The sequence below is a fragment of the Hemicordylus capensis genome, chromosome 5 (assembly GCF_027244095.1).
Source record: "Hemicordylus capensis ecotype Gifberg chromosome 5, rHemCap1.1.pri, whole genome shotgun sequence".
Lineage (NCBI taxonomy): Eukaryota > Metazoa > Chordata > Lepidosauria > Squamata > Cordylidae > Hemicordylus > Hemicordylus capensis.
Genome location: NC_069661.1, coordinates 135,040,470 through 135,060,007, shown reverse-complemented (window position 1 = coordinate 135,060,007; position 19,538 = coordinate 135,040,470). Strand labels below are relative to the sequence as shown.

The window sequence follows — 19,538 nt, the reverse complement described above, 5'->3', positions numbered from 1 at the left end:
TCATTAGCAGCGTGCGGCTGTTCTAAAGCAGGCTCCGGGGGAAGAGATGCATTGAGATTGCCCCATCTGACACAGTCTGGCACCCCGTCCCTGGGCTACCTCCTGCTACCCCCGAACTTGCTTGAAGGGCCCATTCCCACATTAGCACTCCCAAGCGAGATACTCTATTGCGACAGGCCTGCTTAGTGAAGCCTCTGCAGATTGAGCAGGTATCTATCCTATGGGTTTCCCCCAGACAAGGAAGACACTTTGCGTGGCCATCAGAGGTGGGGATTTTTGCCGCACAGTCAGAGAAGCGTTTAAAGATTTTTTTTGTCACCGCTGCCATAAGAGGCGATGCCCCGCAGGGTGCCAAAGTGGGTGGGGGGACCACAAGAAAACCAAAATACAAAATGGATGGTCAGAAATATGTAGAGAGTAGTAAACAGACAGAATAAAAAGGGAATAAAGTCAAAACAATAGAAATGGGAGATACGTTTATGAGGTGAAGTCAGAGGAAATATCTTGCTCTAGCGGCGGTCTCCCTTTCTGAGGTACAGTGGGGATTATCCTACAGGGGGACTGGGTCTTCCCACTCTTTTTTCCTTATTTGGGTGAAGCTTTGGAAGGTTCTGGAACTTGGCTCTGCACAGGCACATAACCCAATGATGCACAGAGACCATGAAGAAGAACAGATACTTCCACTTAATGGGTAGTCTCACAGGTGTCATCCATAAGAGACTCCTAGCATCACCATCACCATGTTGTGTCACAAGCAGTTTGGTTCTGCTTTTATAGGGCACTGAAAGTTCCCTTCCATAACCTGTTCCTATAAACACAAAAAGCTGGAGAAGCTGAAGTGCTGGCTTGCCCATAACCTTTCCCTGCACTTCTAAAAAGGAAAAAGCCTTAGTCTTCTTCCTTCCTGGAGATGGAAAGGGAAAGATGATGGGCAAGTCAGCACTAGTGTTGTACCCAAAATGTTTTGATGCCTCATTAGAGAGGCGCTGAAATGACACAGGTCCTTACCTGCTCCTCTGCCACCCCACTGCCATTCCGGTCATGGTGCTGTGCTGCTCAAATGGCCGTGAATGGCTGCTTCCTTGTTCCCAGAAGCTTGTGCTCGGCATCAGCACGCACATGGTGCGGCACACACATCCCTAGTCAGCACTTCAAACTTTTCCTGCCCTTCCTCCCTCCCTACTTCAAGCAGAGAGCCTGTGGAAGGAACCACAATTTTGTATTCTATGCAAACAAAGAAGAGTTGCTTGCCACATGAGAAGACTAATGTGCAGTCCTTCTCTTTAAGACTGCTCATGGTCTAAACCATGGAGCATACCTGCATGCTTGGAGGGAGGTTGCTTAGGAGGCATCTGCAGACTTTTGAGAGGCCCATCTTTACTATCCTATTCTTTACAGTAATTGCACACGAGGAAACTATGTGGAGAAATGCAAACACTTACACCAAAACAAAAGGTCATGATATGAATTAGTGGTAAAGATGTGAATGTAATTACCCCATATTCTTCCACCAGCTTATTGCTAAACTGGCCGAGGCATTCTTCAGCTGACATGAAGTGACACCTGTTGGTATTTACTCGGCGACCTAACAGTCTGGAATCTGAAATAATTACATTGGGGTCAAGCATGATCAATATTGTGTAATCTCATTTCTACAGTGTTCCATCCATTACTTCCAAATGCATGTAGCACTGTGGAAGTGTGATTGAGCAGTTTTAGAGATTGGTGCAAGAACACTCTTGTGCAACACTGCAGGTGTTGTTTTAGATGCCAGCTGTGATGTGGGCAGTTCAGAACTGACCGTGTTGCCTTGGGCAACATGTCAGCCTATATAACGTAAAACAAAACTTGAGCATAAAACTGCTTTTCCATATGTTGAGGAGGAGGAGGAGGAGGAGGAGGAGGAGGAGGAGGAGGAGGAGGAGGAGGAGGAGGAGGAGGAAAAGAAACATCACTCTGCACAGCACCATGCTGATTCTGGCCAGCATCAAGAAACATTATGTTACTTGAACACTGCTTGGGGAAGCAACATGCCGCCCAGCACCCCCTGCAGTGGGGGACTGCCTCCGCCACTCTCACCTGGCCGCAGGCAGGGGATCGGCTCCATGGAGGCCAGTTGAGTGGCGGAGGCACTCCCCCGCCGCAGGGGGTGCTGGGCGGCACGCTGCTTCCCCAAGCAGTGTTCAGGTGCGGCAAGAGAGCAGAGGTAAGCACCAATTCTTTTACTCGTAAAGGTGCCTCTCGCCGCCCCTCCACTGGCGCCCACACCAGCCGCTACTGACAGGGAGGGGCTGCTTTGCCTATTGGGGAGAGTAACTGTTCCTGATGTAAGCAATGCACAGATGTTTCCCCAAAGCATATTGCTGCCATTTGGGTGGGGGACTGTGTGCAGCGGCAGCAGTAGCAGCCTCTCCTCACCCTCCATAGAGTAAGACAAGGCAATTAAAGGTAGCCAGTCCCTGCAGGCCTCTCCTTCCTTCTCTGCTGATGCTGGGCCCTGGTAGGAGGGACTCTGCTCCTTCCACAGGATTCCAAAACAAGAAGTGGCAAACCCTGATAGATGTGGCAATTTTAATGTATGAATGGGCTCACAGGCAATTGTGAAGATAAAATGAGCGCAAAGCTCATTTTTAAGCCTGAGAGTTGACATCTTTTGGCTCCCAATTATAAATGTACTGAGGCAAGAGACAAATCTCCTTATTCTGAGTATGTTCTTCATCAGGATAACACTTCAGTAACAGCAAAAGTATAATTATATGTTAAATATTATCATAGATGGGGAAAAGTTGAATTCTACATCTGGAAAGCGTAAGCTTTGGGCTAGTTATGTTAATGGGGACTGTGGTTGCAGCTCCCTTGTGGATGCTTCCCCCACAACTCTGGTAATGTTAGAATAATTTGCATGGCAGGGGCAGATGAAGTGAATAAGGCTATACACACGAGCAGCCAAACCCAGGCTAGGGTTGGCTACCCATCTGGTTCTGGCTGCTGATCCTAGCACTGCCCTTGTGGGTAGCCCCATTTCCAACCCCAGCCTTTAGCCAGGGTTAAGGGCGCAAGCGCTCCCTGGCCCTGGGGTCATGTGTATGCTTGGGCTCCATGACTAGAGTGCCTGACTCTGACCAGGGAATCCCCCAATGCCTTGCACTCAGTGCATTGTGGGGTTCCTAGTGCTCTTAGCAGTGCAGATCTCTAGAGGCTGGGACAATTTATTTATTATTTATTTATTACATTTATATCCTGCTCTTCTTCCAAGGAGCCCAGAGCGGTGTACTACATACTTGAGTTTCTCTTTCACAACAACCCTGTGAAGTAGGTTAGGCTGAGAGAGAAGTGACTGGCCCAGAGTCACCCAGCTAGTTTTATGGCTGAATGGGGATTTGAACTCGGGTCTCCCCGGTCCTAGTCCAGCACTCTAGCCACTACACCACGCTGGCCTCCAATGAGTCCTGGCCTCCAGTGATCCACACTACTAGGAGTAGCGCACCGCAGAATGTGTGGGCACATGGTGGAGTGCTGACAAACTAACCAACAGTCGTCTGGAGAGAAGCTACACTGGATCTTGCCTTCCCCCATCGCCCTGCCCGCTATTCACACTATTCACTCGTGTGAATAGTCTTAAGGCCTGCTTTCCACATCATTGCTAAACATATGAAATTGGCATATGCAGAATCAGACCATTGGTCCATCTAGCTCAGTATGTCCGAAATAACTTTTCCAGCGTTTCAGATAGGTCTTTCATAGTCCTGCCTGGAGATGCCAGGGATTTAACCTGGAATCTTCTGCATACAAAACATGTGCTGTACCATTGAACTGCAGTCCAATCCCCAGAAGTCAGGGGCTGCCAACCTTGATATCGAAAATAACCACATAATCACATCTCCCATGTGAACTCATTGTTTTTCATATTTCTGGTATGGTGCAGGATGAGGACATGTGGGCACAGTAACTATATCCTTCCATTACCTACCTAGCAACCAAAGTGCTAATTCTTTCAATCGCTGCTGTAGTATCTTTATAGGTAATTTTGTACATTTGTACTTAGTCTCAGGTTTTTGGTAGGATTATAATAAACTGCCTGTTTAGTACTAAATCAGTTTGCAAAATATGTACCTTTATTGGCCTAACTTGCAGAAACTTGGGATAGCTGCCTAAGGTCCCAGTTATCCCAAGAGCAATGCATTAATGTCAATAAATATCCAGTTACCTTCAAATACTGCCACAAAATCAAGATAACTCAGTCCTCCACTTGGGAATCCTAGTTTCTCTAGGAGTAGATTAAACTGGTCATCTTCCATGGATATCCCAATATCTTCCAATAACTGTCAGAAAGAGAAGAGAACAATGACAAGATGTTTATTAATACTGCACGTGTGTTAATTTCAGCAAAAACTTGACAAATTCTCCTACAATGACAAGGTGGTACAGTATGGGCTAAATGTTACAGTGGTTCCCAACTTGGGGTCCCCTCCAGATGTTGCTGAACAACAACTCCCAGCATAACACTTGCGCATAACACTAGAACCAGGGGTCATCCCATGAAACTGATTGCCAAGAAATTTAGCACCGACAAAAGGAAGTACTGTTTCACACAATGCATAATCAACCTATGGAATTCTCTGCCACAAGATGTGGTGACAGCCAACAGCCTGGACGGCTTTAAGAGGGCTTTAGATAAATTCATGGAGGGAAGATCTATCAATGGCTAGTAGTCTGAGGGCTATAGGCCACCTCCAGCCTCAGATGCAATATACCTCTAAAAACATTACAGAGGAGTAACAGCAGAAGAGGGCATGCCCTCAGCTCTTGCCTGGAGGCTTCTCAGAGGTATCTGGTGGGCCACTGTGTGAAACAGGATGCTGGACTAGATGGGCCTTGGGCCTGATCCAACAGAGCTGTTCTTATGTTATCCCCAGCCATAATAAATTGTAGCCAGGGGTGCTGGGAGTTGTAGTTCAGCAACATCTGGAAGACCCCAGGTTGGGAACCACTGTGTTACTAGATACAAAAATAAGCAATTTTTTAAATATACAAGTGGTAATTCTAAAGTCATTTTGTTCTTATAACAAAAATGAAAATTTCAAAGACAAAAAAAGACAAAACACAATTGAGAAAGAATCACAGTCATTATACTTAACTATCTTATTTCAAATGAAATTGTACCTAATAAAACAAATAACTATGCATTATCTTGTACCCTGTTATTCCAAAAGGAAAGAAAGGCCATGTATATAGGTGTCACCTATTCCTCAAATAATAACAGAATAGCCATGTTGGAAGTGACCCTGGAGACCTTCTTGTCCAACTCCTACTCTGGGCAGGAATCTACCACAGCATCTCTAACTGAGGGCTATCCAGCCTCTGTCTATAAATAAGGAGAGTGTGTCGCTGCATGAGGCACATGGTTCCACTGTTGAGCAGCTTTTACAGTTAGGAGATTCCTCTTAATGTCTAGCTTAGATCTGCCTCCTAGTTATTTCAGGAGCAATAGCTGGTCCACTCCTTCTTCTATGTGACACAAGCATTCAGCATAGCAATCACATCTCACCTTAATCTTCTCTTCTCCAGGCTAGACATATCCATCTCCTTTCACCCTTCCTCATAGGACTTGGTTTCCAGACCCCTTACTATCTTTGTTGCCATCCTCTCAACCTGTCCTTCTCAAAATGGATTGCCCCCACACATGGATTGCCCCCACACCATGCACCAAGCATGGTGCAAGAAAAAACACATTACAAGTTCTTTTGGGGAGAAAGGGCCACAATTTTATTAAAGAACCAAACCAATTGGCTGGTGGCAAGGAGACTAGCACTTGGTAGAGTTGCAATGAAGGCCTTGGAAAGGATATTTAGATGCCATGATGTGTCTATACCTACAAATATTAGAATCATTCAGACAATGGTTTTTCCTGTGACACTCTATGGATGTGAAAGCGGGACACTGAAGAAGCAAGATAGAAAAAGTACTGACACTTTTGAACTTTGGTGCTGGAGAAGACTTTTGAAGATACCATGGACAGTCAGGAAAACAAACAAATGGAACAAATCTATCCAGAATTTTCACTCGAGGCACAAATGACCAGGCTCCAACTATCATACTTCAGACACATTATGCGAAAACCCAGCTCCCTTGAGAAGTCCATAATGCTTGGAAAAGTTGAAGGAAAGAGAAGAAGAGGACAACCAGCAGCAAGGTGGATGGACTTGAATACAACAGCAATGAATGCACCACTGAGAGACCTTAAAGGCTAAGTTGAAGACAGATCATCCTGGAGAGAATCTATCTATGTGGTCGCTAGGAGTCAACACTGACTTGACAGAGCTCAATCAACCAACCAACCAACCAACCAACCAACCAATCATTCAAAGAAGAAACAACTCCACCCCAGCAGTGCGGGCATAACTAAGGCTGGAGTCAGACTCTCTCCCTTCTTTAGTCTTTGTGCAACACATCCTGGCTCAGAGCCTGGAAACAGGGCATGCTGTTTCCTGATCTTTTTCACCGACCCACCAGGACTGAGCCTTTCATGGACTTCACCCAAACAAGCCACACAGCCTTTGAAGTGATGAAGGCCAGGAAGCACAAATGGGTGCCAACCACAGCCTTGAGTCATGAAGCCTCTAAGGACAGGTTAACTTTCCACTTGATTTAAATAGTCCAAGGATGTTTACCACTGAAGAAACCCCACCCTAACACTGTGCAAAGCCCACACTGCCTCTGCCCACTGTGACCTAACTAAACTAACATGGAATCCAGAACAGAGTAGCCAAAAAACAGCTCACACAAGGCCAATCAGGTGAGAAGATAAAAAGCCTACTTGGCCACCCAAAAGATGACCAACTGGAGCTTATTCTGCATCTAGGATGGGAGGGAGGAAGAGCCAGTCTGGCAAAGACTGAGGCCCCAGAAGGACGGGCTGGCAGCAATGGCTGTCAAACCCTGCCCCCGCAAAGGCCCAGACCAATAGCCTCTGCCCCATGCCTGTTCAATTTGGGGAGAGGCAAAACACCACACCAACTCCACTCCCGCAGAAGACTGGTGGGTGGCAACAATGTGCAGGACATAAGCCTTATTCAAGCATTCTGGATCACCCCAGAAGAGCTTGCAATCATAGTTAGAAAGCTTTCCTCTGCAGAGAAACACTGCTGTTTCCATGAGCAGCAAGGAGGGCAGTTAGGGAAATGCTGGGGAGGACTCCTGACCTGCTTTCAGTACTTCTAAACATGTACAGGCATTTCTTATTTGATTGCCTGCATAGGCTATAGTATGCCAATAAATGTGTCATCACCTCATATAATAGTAGCATAATAGAAAGAGATGTTTGACCAGCACAGAATATTATTTCTTGTGGTCTGAACACCATGCTTCTGTTAACTGAGAACAAAATTACATTCTTTTTTAAAGCAGCTGCCTCATACACTGAATCATGTTCAACCTGTGATCCACTAAGGCACCTCTTCACATGTACTCTTGTCAAGCCAAGTCTCCCAAATCCCTTACTTGTGCATTTGATTTTTCTTACATAAATGTAGGATTTTACATTTCTATCTGTGGAATATCATCTGTTTGATTTTGGCCCAATGTTCAAGCCTGCCAAGATCTTTTTGAATCTTGATTCTATCCTCTGAGGTGTTAGCTACTGTTGTTTATGGTGTTAGCTTTCTCTCATCTACCAATTTGATAAGCAAGCATCCCCTCTACCCCCCTCCTTTAAGTCATTTATAAGATGCTGAACAGCACAAGGTTCAGGACTAAGTCTTGTGACATTCCACTCAATAACTCCCTCAAGGAGTTATTCCTTGTCATTCCAATCAAAAACTCCATCAAGAAGCTATTAAGGAGCACTTTTTGGGTACATTAGTTTAACAACCTGTTGACCCACCTGTGAATTCATCAGAAAGAAGTAGCATATCAATATGGATATTATGATAGACTTTGTCAAATGCTTTGCTGATATCAAGATGCACTATGTCCAAAGCATTCCCATGATCTACTAAACTGATAACTATCAAAAAAGGAGAAAACAATCGTTTGGCACGGCAACATTTGTTGTTCTCCAGTCTTCTGGCAGCTCACACATTCTCCCGAAGCTCTCAAAGATGGCAGACAATGGCTTTGAGATCACATCCACTAGTTCCTTCCATACCCTGGAATATAATTCACTTGGCCCTGGAGACACACTCATGTAATATAGCTATATGTTCTCTTATCATCTCCTTAGCTATACTGAGTTGTGATTCTCTCCTTCTTCCATCAGTCAACTGCTGCTAGGCTGTAGGGGGCTCAGAATCTTCCTCCTCATTTCCTGTAGCCGGGGTGGCAGTTGTTGCCCAGATGGCATGGATCTCCCTTCGTATGAAGAGTCTGGTACCCGTTGCTCAACTCCAATAGTACAGAACATCTCCTATTCCCATGTGTCACATCCTTCCATGTACCCACCACTTCCAATTGTATTTCTTCAACTTCTATGGAACCCCCCCCCCCTTGCCATTTCCAGAGGTCTTCTTATGTCCTGTCAAATAACTCCTCATCTTTCCTTATAAGCTGCAGCATACAGAGGTGTGAGGAAGTGCCTGTTTGCAAGGCATGGAGTTCTCAGGTCCTGGACTGACTCTACCCATCCAAGCTGTTCAATGGCTATCTCCAGGACATGAAGGATATAAAGGCTTCCTCCCAGGCTTCTGTGTGTCTCAAAAGAGAGCTGTGACTCTTCCTTCCCTAACCTTCACAACCAATCAATTATTTTTAGGGCTGGCAATTAGTCATGTGCACGGACCGGTTCGGAGGCCATTCTAAAGGCCTCCAGACCGGTCCGGACACGGGGTGGTTTTGGTTTGGGAGGATGGGGTGGGGGGTTCCAACAAGAAATGGGGGGGGCGTTACTCACCCCAGAGACAACCACACCGTAATTCACTGAGCAATCGGGCGGCAGGATATCTCCCTGCCGCCCGCTTCATTCCCCGCTCGGCGGCTCCGTCCTCATGTACTGTAAAGAATTGTCCTCCTTAAGCATTTAAACGCTTCAAAGCCCCGCTGGCGCTCGGCTGGCGGGCGCTCGGCTGGCGGCCGCCCCAAGAGGACCCCTGCCACCCCCAAGAGGACCCCTGCCACCCCCATCCTTAAGAAATAACCTCCCATTGAAAGGGGACGGCAGGAGAGCTGCCTGCCGTCCCCTTCCGCTTTGCCGGTCTGGCTGCAAAGGGCTTCTAAGAAGCCTTTCGCGCACGCGCGCAAAGGGCTTCTTAGAAGCCCTTTGCAGCCAGACCGGCAAAGCGGACGGTAGGGAGTTCTTCTCCCGCCGCCCGATTTTTAAGTCGGGCGGCGGGAGAAGAACTCCCTACCGTCCGCTTTGCCGGTCTGGCTGCAAATGGCTTCTAAGAAGCCCTTTGCGCGCGTGCGCGAAAGGCTTCTTAGAAGCCCTTTGCAGCCAGACCGGCAAAGCGGAAGGGGACGGCAGGCAGCTCTCCTGCCGTCCCCTTTCAATGGGAGGTTATTTCTTAAGGATGGGGGTGGCAGGGGTCCTCTTGGGGGCGGCAGGGGTCCTCTTGGGGCGGCCGCCAGCCGAGCGCCCGCCAGCCGAGCGCCAGCGGGGCTTTGAAGCGTTTAAATGCTTAAGGAGGACGATTCTTTACAGTACATGAGGACAGAGCCGCCGAGCGGGGAATGAAGCGGGCGGCAGGGAGATATCCTGCCGCCCGATTGCTCAGTGAATTACGGTGTGGTTGTCTCTGGGGTGAGTAACGCCCCCCCATTTCTTGTTGGAACCCCCCACCCCAGTGCCGGACCGCAGCTCCACGGTTCCGTGCACACCCCTACTGGCAATTCTGCGGAGGCCCTGACAGATCTCTGGAAAGGGGAATTGGCCTGGGCCATTGATACAATTGCTCATAAACATCCCTTCCCCAATCACAGAACTAGAGTGCCTCTGTGGTTTTCCATGGAGCTATTGGCAATGAAGAACTGGGACAAATTACTGGAATAATGGTAGAAGAAGATCCGTGATGAATCCAGTTGAATCCAAGGTGCTGGAGCCCATCTTTGGGGCTGTGCTGTGGTGAAGGCTAACTTCTCTGCCACCACTTCATCTGCAGAGAGCCATCTAGCAGACCTGTTTCAGGTGGTATAGGGCCTGTTCAATCTTATCCTTGCCAATTATTTGGAAGATACATCCAAGGCCTGCTGTGATCAGTTTGCTAAGCACTTTGTAGAGAAAATCACTTGTATCTACCATGACTTGAACTGCATATTATTAGTTCCAAATAAAGAACCATGGTGCCTGCTTGTCCGGTAATTCAGTGTTTGTTTCAGTTTGCTCAACCCAAGGTTTGTTTTCAGCTTGTTCACCTTGGGAATGTGAAAACATCTGTTTTCATGCTTGATTCTTGCCGGTCTTGTTTGGTTAGCCAGGGGTGGGGACTAGGCAAATGGTTGGGAAGGTGATTAATGCTTGCTTGTGGGAAGCGTGATACCATCCGGCCTTAAACTCACATTGGTTTGCCCACTTCTGATGAAGCTCTCCCTAGTCCTGGGAGAATTATTGCCTAGTCTCCAATTTGGCCTTTCTGGGAAAGATGCTTGAGCCTGCAGTGGTGATCCAGTACTCTGGTCTGTATCATCACTAACTAGAAGATGAGTAGGGCAGCATAGTATAAGCCAGGTAGGCAGTCCAAGAACAAGCCAGTAAGCAACAGATACAGAGGACCGAGCAGAACAAAGTCAGGTAGGCCAAGGTCAAATAGTAGTTACTATGAATATTAATATACCACTCTTCAACCAAAGTTCTCTAAGTGGTCTATAAAATAAATACTACATAAATAAGATGAGCCCATGTCCCCAAAAGGCTCACAATCTAAAAAGAAACATCAGGTAAGAGACCAGCAACAGCCACTGGAGGGATGCTGTGCTGGGGATGGATAAGGGCAGTTGCTCTCCCCTGCTAAATATAAGAGAAACACTACTTTAACAGATGTCTGCTCATTTAACAGGGGTAACTGGTAAACAGCAGGTATAAAGGGCCAGTCAAAGGCAGAGTCAGACATGCCAAGGTCAAAAACCAGTTGGAGCTGGGAACCAGAAGACAGACTGACAACAACTCCAAGAAGAGCTCAAAATGAGTTGTTGCTCCAACAAAGGTCTAGAGCAGACTGCAGGCTTTTATTATTATACAATTATACAGTATAGCTCAGGTTTGAAGGGAGGTAACTCCACCCCCAAGAACAAGACTTGGATTATTATTTATCGCCTGCTGTATCCTGTGACAGGACTAAGATGCCTCAGTTTCGCTAGCAGCTTATGCTGATTCTGAGTCAGGAGACAGCACAGTGTCTTCTGGCCTTACAAAGGAGGGTTGGGGTTCAGATTCCTGCATCCCATCTCCTTCCTTGTAGGGATATGTAGAATGTTCCAATCTTGGAATGTTCCATCTCAAAATGGGGGATTTTAAGTGTTCTGAGTTCAGATCAGAACGCTCTTCAAATGAAGGGCCTATTCTGAACTCAAAACAGCACAACCCAGTTCTGACTTGGAATGTAGCGAGTGTTCCAAGTGCCATTTTTGATTCCAAAATGTTGCTCTTCTGGCATCTATGCACATGCGGAAACCATTTGTGTGATCAGCACCACCACGCAGATGGCTGCTGTACATGAGCAGGGGCCAGAAGAATGCCATTTTGGCATTCAAAATTGAAAATGGCTCTTGGAACGGGTGGGGACATTCCAACGCACCAGGGGTTGTTCTGTCTGAACAACCAGCTCAACTGGTTGTTTCAACAGAATGTCCCGCACATTGTGCATACTGTTCCAGGCTCAGAACAGAATGCAAAGTCTGTTCCATGCACATCCCTAATTCCTTGTCCACCATCTCCTCCAGAGTGGATGGTGGAGGCGGGGGGATTCATGACTACAGGTCATGACAATCAACTCCAGAGAGTCTGAATGCAAGTGTCTAAATCTATTTCATTGGTTTGTGACCCAGTCTGAAGATAGAAACTTCACTGTTCTCTTTTGTAGATGACTTGTGCTGGGAACTGAACTGGGGGACTGTGTCTTGGTTCTGCTGCAGATCTCAGTGACTTGGCCATGGTATTTTTCTGGGGTGCCTGTTGGGGGTGGGTGGGCATGGGACTGTTTTGCAGGGATTCTGCTCATTCCTACAAGGCAGTTTCCAGAAGGTGGTGCTAGCAGACTCCTGCTCAACCTTGACCATTGGACTGTGCTCTCAGTCTGGCCCCCCATGATATTTAATGTTTAAATGAAACCATGCTGGGACGTCATCTGGGGGTTTGATGTTGGGTGTCATTACTACACCAATAATACTCAGCTGTACATTGAGATGTCATCCCCTGCTGGAGAAGCATTGAATGCTTTGAACTGATGCCTGGAGATGGTAAAGGACTGGATGCAAGTTAACAAGCTGAAATTGAATCCAGGCAACATAGAGGCTCTCCTGGTCAGGAGAATTGCTGACTTAGGGATAGTCTAGCAACCTGCTTTTGCAGGGGTTCCACTCCCCTTGAGGGATCAGGTTCACAACTTGGAAATTCTGCTCAACCCAGGACTCTACCTGGCCCTGGAAACTCCAGTGGCAGTAGTGGCCTGGGGGTCCTTTTCTCAGCTTCAGCTAGTGTGCCAGCTGCATTGTATCTTCTTGTATCCATCTTCTGTATCTACTTCTTGTATCAGTCCAAAGTAACCATGGTTCTCCATGTCTTTGTTACCTCTAGATTGGATTACTACAACAAGCTGTATATGGGGCTGCCCTTGAAAACCCTTTGGAAACTTCAACTGGAAGTTTGCAGTCTGCAAAACACAGCTGCTAGGGTCCTGACTGGTATAGGGCTCAGAGAACATACTACAGCTGCATTGGTTACTGATTTGTTTTTTGGCATGATTTAAGGTGCTAATGAATGCCTTTACCATTTTAAACAGTTTGAAGTTGGAGTAACCTAAAGACTGCCTTTCTCCACATAGAACTGCCTGACCTATTTGATCTTTTACAGATGTCGTCCTCTCTGTTCCATCTTTTCATTTTCTTCAAAAAGAGACTTCCATTCTAGAAGGATATTTGACCATTCCAGAAACCAATTTTTACCTCCACCCCAGCCCAGGTTTCTGCTGTCTGTTACTGGAACTGGGTTCTTGAGCCAGAAGTACAGCCAACTGAAATATAATCAATTGACCAGGCAAGGGCAGAAGGTCATGTTTCTGATATTTACATCAGGCATAGAAATCCAGAGGTTTCATACATTCTGCCAATTGCAAGGGCCATTGTTGCACACTCCTGTTCCTTTCCTTGTTCTAAAGACTAAGGCTCTTAAGTCTTGAGAAACCATGATCTTCAGTAGCACTATAATGTCTAGTCATTGGACAGCTTTATCAATTAAACAAGAAGTTCTGGTAAGAACTAATCTGCCTACTTTCTTTTCACTATAATCTTAATAGATAATTACCATCCTTACAAGTTAGCCCACTTCCACCTCAAACATTCATGCATCTTCCATCTTGAATTGGGGTGGGGTGACATCATCACAAACTATGCTATTGAAGTATCTCTTTGTATCCCTACAACTGTACCAAATTTGATCCAAATTGGTCCAGGTATTGCAAAGTTGATAGGGACCGACATACACAGAGACACGCACCCAGAAAGCTGGGTGATCTCATAGGCTTACTCTCTTTAAGGAAAGTAGGTTAAAATTGACTTAAAATGCCCCCAATTGATGGGGAAATAGATTTTTCAAATTTAAAACTATTTTAACACAAACATGTATAAAAACTGCACACAGCAGAAACTACTGTAGAAGTATTCCCTTTCGCACACTGAAGAGAATGCTTCTTCTAAAATAGCACTTGCTGCAACATATGCATCATCACAAAAAGCACAGTTTTCCTCTAAATATATAGTTTATATATTTGGAGGCAATGTGTCGCATACACATTTATGCAGACATAATCAATTAAAGCTCATTTAATTAACTGAATAAAATGTTTTTAATCAAGTACTGCTGTAATCTTAGGTAGCTCACTAAGTTCCCAGTCCATGAGTTCAAGCCCTGAAGTCCTTGACAGTAGTGTAGCTTTGTGTGCCATTTTCATACTATGCATTTGTGGAAAGTCCCATTAAGTTTGGTAGAATTACTAGTAAGTAAGCTGTTGGTTCAGTAATACTACCTCTGGCTTGATAACCACAAGTTTTTCTTGTTTTTAATTTGAGCATAGTCTTTTGTACTTTGCTATATTTTTTTGTCCTTTTGTAATTACTTCAATGGTGATTATTTTTGCTATTATATTCTGTTTTACTTACTTAACTCTGGAGATTAAAAGGGGAAAAACACATCTTGGGCTGAACGGCATAAAAAGTGAGAATGCTCCAATTAGCAAATTATCACTCTTTTCAGTAGATTTTTAAAGGCTTTTGAAGAGAGATTAGATGCTTTGTGCTTCAGTACAGGCTTTTGCTATCAGATTGAATACTTAATTCTAGAGCCACAGGAGTGTGGCATATGAAGGAAGCAATTTTTACATAAATACAGTGAAGAACACAATCTGTCTTGCCACAGTATTATTAGGAGCTAATGGCTCTGATGCAAAGCGCTGTGTGCAGTATGATAGAGATTCTGTATAAGTGGGCTTCCTCAATATCAGGAGCACCACTGGGATTGCATATGCAGTGCTCTTCTCAACAGTGAATGGGGAAGTCTTATGGACGTGTGTCCTGTATATTAAATCCCTCAATCGGGTGTGCAGTTATGATCCAAGAAATTTAATGCTATCCTTCCCAGATTCAAGTGGGACCTAGAGTTTTTATTGGGCCTGTATAAAGGTCTGATTTGTACAGCAAAGGAGTGGCAAAATTCCAATTGTGTCACTTTGGTAGCATTTAAGCAACCTAGTGCTGCACAAGCTTGTGGTCAAGAATAGGACTGATCACTCATTGAGGCTGTTCTTACAATCAGCCAAAACCAGGCTAAGGAAGCCATGGCTGGTCTTGGCTGATCGTAAGAACTGCTAGGATCACACCAGAGCTCCTTGTTTTTCTAATCATCTGTCAGCAGCTGCTTTAAGCCGGTGCTGGGAGACTATCGGGCTCCTGGCCAGCCCAGTGCTGGGGGAATCCCTACAATGCGCTGCACACTCACGGGAGCCAGGATGACCGGTCCGGGTGCCCCAACCTTACATGCTTCCAGGGGCAGCCGGTAATTGTCTGGCTGGGTAATCTGCCTGCCCAGCAAGGACTAGGCGATCGTCTGCGGGAAAGGTAAGTTTCTCACTGATCATGAGAAAGGGCTCTTTGTCTCATTCTGAAGAAAGGCCCAAAGAACATGAGGGGCAATACCTTTTATTAGGCCAGCTAGCCTATATAGTACTGGAAAATGAGCTTTCAGTATACACCCTTCATCAGAGTTAGTGATCTTAACAAAAAAGAATACAATAAAATGTTTTTAACACAGGGTGCTGATAACCTGGTTGAATGTAGCTGCTCATAAGAATAAAGAAAACCAAGAAGGTTTGCACTTGGCCTTGCTGGAAGAATAAGGTTATAGAACCTGTCTCACTTCCGAGCTTTTCTTTGTTCTAACGAGTGCTGAACTCAGAGAGGTCACCTTCACTATCTAACTATACAAAGCAGGCAGAAATGAAAGAACTGCATAACTGGCTCCATGTGCCCAAGAGGGATTGGGGCTTGTATTGTTCAAAGAGCAAATGACTTTTGAGAATCATGAAAGTTTGAAAAGTAGTTTGTGTTATGTAACAGTGGCTTGTTGTACACAGATAAAAGCAGCCAACCATCTCACTGGACATGTACAAGTCTTTGGGCATGCATAGAGTGGTTTTTTTGTACCTTGGCCATAGTACCTCAACAGGCCTGTGCTCTCTGCCGAACACAGTTCAACCACACATGGGAGACCATCTGAGGTCTGATAAAGCTTCTGGTTTTGCTTCCTGCCTGAGACTGCAATAAGAGGGATAGACCAGATTATATGGTCACCAGGCTGTGTTAAGCTTGGTGGGTCACAGGCTGCCTACAATGTGAGGAAAAGCATTCTTTGAGATGCAATTCATAAATAGCAGAAATTATTTGTATGGTAGAATAGGGAGTACTAATGCAATAAAGTTTTTCTTTTAATCCTTTGACAAAGGATTCACATGAGTACAGATTTGAGCTTAATATGTGTGCATGAAACAATGCCACTACAGAAAGATATCTCACCTGAAGTGTTTTAGGAGATGTTTTCACATAGCAACACCTTTTATTTTACATAACAAAGGAAATAATTAAACTACCTTGCGGAAATCAGTTTTACTTAGTTTCCCATTTGCTTGCTTGTTGTACACAAGAAACCCATCTCTAAGGCTAGCTTCCGGTTGCAGGATACCATCCCTCAGTCTTTCAATTACTTCATCAACAGTCCTATTCTTGGTATATTTGTAAGCATGGTCTTCAATTTGTTTCATTCTAAAATGGGAAGATTGGCAATGAAGAGAAGCATTTAAATATGGCACCATAAAATATTTGATTAAACTTTAATGATCTGTATTGTTACAATTATAGAGAACATGCACACTTCAGAAGCCTTATATAAAGTGACAGTTGTTTATAAAGCCATAATTACTAGCTCTTCCGATTTCAAAGGCCGAACAGTGAGTTTATAAAGAGAACCAATGTAGAGAAAACTGTTGAATTTATGGGACAGTATAACAAAGGGCTGGTTCAGATGTCACATGCAGCCAAGGTTTATTATAATATAGGTTTCTTTAACAATTGCTGCCACCGATGATGCCCAAAACTTGCTTTGTTTGGCTGTATTTCAGTTTGTTTGGGTCCCAGCCCCTCTCCGGACATCCCATGAAGTAGCCAGACTGCTTTGTCCTGCCCTGCTGCTGGCAAATTGTTGCTTTGTCACCTACTATCTCACCATTGGTCCAGAGGTGAGAGAAGGGGAGTGTGGATCCTGAGCACACATTGCTTTGGAAATATAGAACATAAGAACAGTTGTGCTGGATCAGGCCAAAGGCCTATCTAGTCCAGCATCCTGTTTCACACAGTGGCCACCAGATGCCTCTGGGAAGCTCACAGGCAAGAGCTGAGGGCATGCCCTCTCTCTTGGTGTTGCTCCCCAGCAACTAGTATTGAGAGGCATTGTGCCTCTGAAGCTGGAGGTGGCCGATACTAGTAGAAGCTACTATCAATCCTCTACCTGCTCCACTGGCACTGATCAAGCACAGTTAACCATTTTCTATCCACTCCAAGCAGGGGTGGAGCCACCATTGGGTGAAGAGGTTCAAAAAACCCGGGCTGCCACCAATCAGGGGCTGCAAGTGCAGCCCTAGACACTCCCCCACATCTGAAGTCAGATGCAGGGGCATTATTTCATTCCCAGACAGGGTCATGCAAGGCCGATCAATCTCCTTCCCAAACAGGGCCATGCAGCCCCATTTGGAAGGGAGATTGGCCGTGCTGCATTGGCAGCATGGCCGGAATGGCTCTCCCTGCCTTTAAGGAAGAGAGAGTCACTCCAGCCTATGCTGCCCAATGCAGCACGGCCAATCTCCCTTCTAAATGTGGCTGCATGGCCCTGTTTGGGAGAGAGACCATGTCCCCCACATCTGACATCAGACACAGGTGCGTGGCCAGCCGAGCCCCTACATCTGACAGGGGGCCATGGCGACAGCCACACATGGGATGCCACCTGCCTCCCTACACTCCTGACTCCAAGACTAGCAAAAAGCAACACTGGTGACTTGGGGGGAAACTGAAGGACATTAGAGACTAGGAAGTGAGAGGGATCCTAGAAGGGGTGATCTGAGTGGGCAGGGGGAGTTCAAGGGAACGACCCAGAATGGGGAGTGAAGGAATGGAAAGACAGCATTAACTATGAATCCGTGGTGGGAGGGGATAGCAAAAGGGTTTTGGAGAGGTGGAAGAAAAGCAACCCGACAGTACCTGTATGGGGAAATGGACTGGACACACAAAAAAGGGGGAGTGGCAGAGGTGGAAGGGGAAATCAAAGAAAAAATTCTGTTGATGCAGTGTTACCAAGGAGAGAGAGGAGGATTTGGGGGGAGGACTATTGCAACTGCAATCCCAAAACAGCTGCAAACACTGTGAATTGATTTTAGGCTATATTAATAGAACCATAATTTCCAAGAAAGAAGGAACAATACTCCGACACTATATTGATTTATTCCACACTAATCAAGCCTCATCTGGAGTACAGTGTCCAGTTGCAGACACTGCACTTTAAGAAGAATGGAGACACATTGGAATGGGTTCAGAGGAAAGCAATGAAGATGGTCAGGGGTCTGGAAACAAGCCCTAAGAGGATAGGTGCAGGACTCAAATGTGATTAGCCCAGAAAAGAGACATTTCAGGGAGGACACAGTAGCAATATTTAAACTCCTGAAGGGTGATCACATAGAAGAGGGTAAGCAGTTGTTATCAGCAGTAAGAGTGGGTCTAATGAGCTTAGGTTACAGAAGGATAAATTCTGGTTGACTATTAGGAGAAACTTCTTAATGGCAACAGCAGTTCTACAAAGAAACAACCACCTAGGGGCTCTTGCTGGAGGTCTTAAAGCAGAGGCTGGACATCCATCTGTGGGGGTGCTCTAGCTCTGGATCTCCTGCATCAAGCAGGGGCTTAAAGCAGATGGTCCACAAGGCTCCTTTCGACTTTATGTTTCTATTCTCTTTTTGGGTGGGGGGAGGAAGGGCAAACTATCCCTCTTTTGCCCTCCTCTCCCTAGAATGTTGGGAGCTTCAATTTGCCAATTTTATGAATTTATTTGGATATTGTTATCCCACCTTTCTGATTTAATTCTAAAACACCTAAATTAATGCAAACAATTATAATGGCTAAACAAGACCAGCATAAAGGGGTGTGGGTGGTGGGGGAGAACCATGAAATAAACAACAACCATGATCATTAAACAAAGAAGATACAGCAAATAAAACATCACAGCTTAAACAATAAATCAGCTAGCAATGCCACTGAATGCTGACAGCAAGGTCTTCTGCCAGTGCCAAACACCATCAAAGAGGGAGCTGAGTGGCTCTCCAATGGCAAGGAGTCCCACACCTTCTCTGGGGCATTGTCCTAAAACGGCCTGCTCACATTGCATACAGTCTCATCTCTGGGGGAGGTGGGACACACAAAAGGGTCTCCTTCAATTCCCCGAATGGATGGGCAGGTTCATGTGGGTGCAGCTGCTGGTTCTTCCAGGAACATGTTTCCAAGCCATTTAGGCCTTCAGACACCACTATCAGCATTTGTAACTGAGCCCAGAAACAAACTAGAAGCCATTGTAACTGACAGAACAGTGAAGTTATATGCTCCATAAAACTAGCCCCAGAAACAACTCTGGTTGCCGTATTGCACCAGTTCTAGTTCTTGAATGCTTTTGAAAAGCAACCCCTTCATAACTACATGTTATACAGTTCCAACTTTGAAGCAGCTAAGGCATGCATGGCTATGGCCATCTCTATCAGCAGCAACCTCGGCAGTGCAAAGGCACTCCTGGCTACAGCCACTATCTGGGC

General features: G+C 45.6%; 1 protein-coding gene across 4 annotated transcripts in view; it reads right to left on the bottom strand.

The window, feature by feature from the left end:
* Nucleotides 1–19,538, bottom strand: part of EFCAB6 (EF-hand calcium binding domain 6) — a 280,127-nt gene that overhangs the window by 135,009 nt on the left and 125,580 nt on the right. For all 4 annotated transcript variants that reach the window (XM_053257507.1, XM_053257509.1, XM_053257508.1 and 1 more), the window contains 3 exons: nt 16,284–16,455; nt 4,208–4,322; nt 1,497–1,600 (listed from right to left, as the gene is read on the bottom strand). In XM_053257507.1, the coding sequence (XP_053113482.1) occupies nt 1,497–1,600; nt 4,208–4,322; nt 16,284–16,455 (391 nt within the window). The remainder of the gene's footprint in view (nt 1–1,496; nt 1,601–4,207; nt 4,323–16,283; nt 16,456–19,538) is intronic.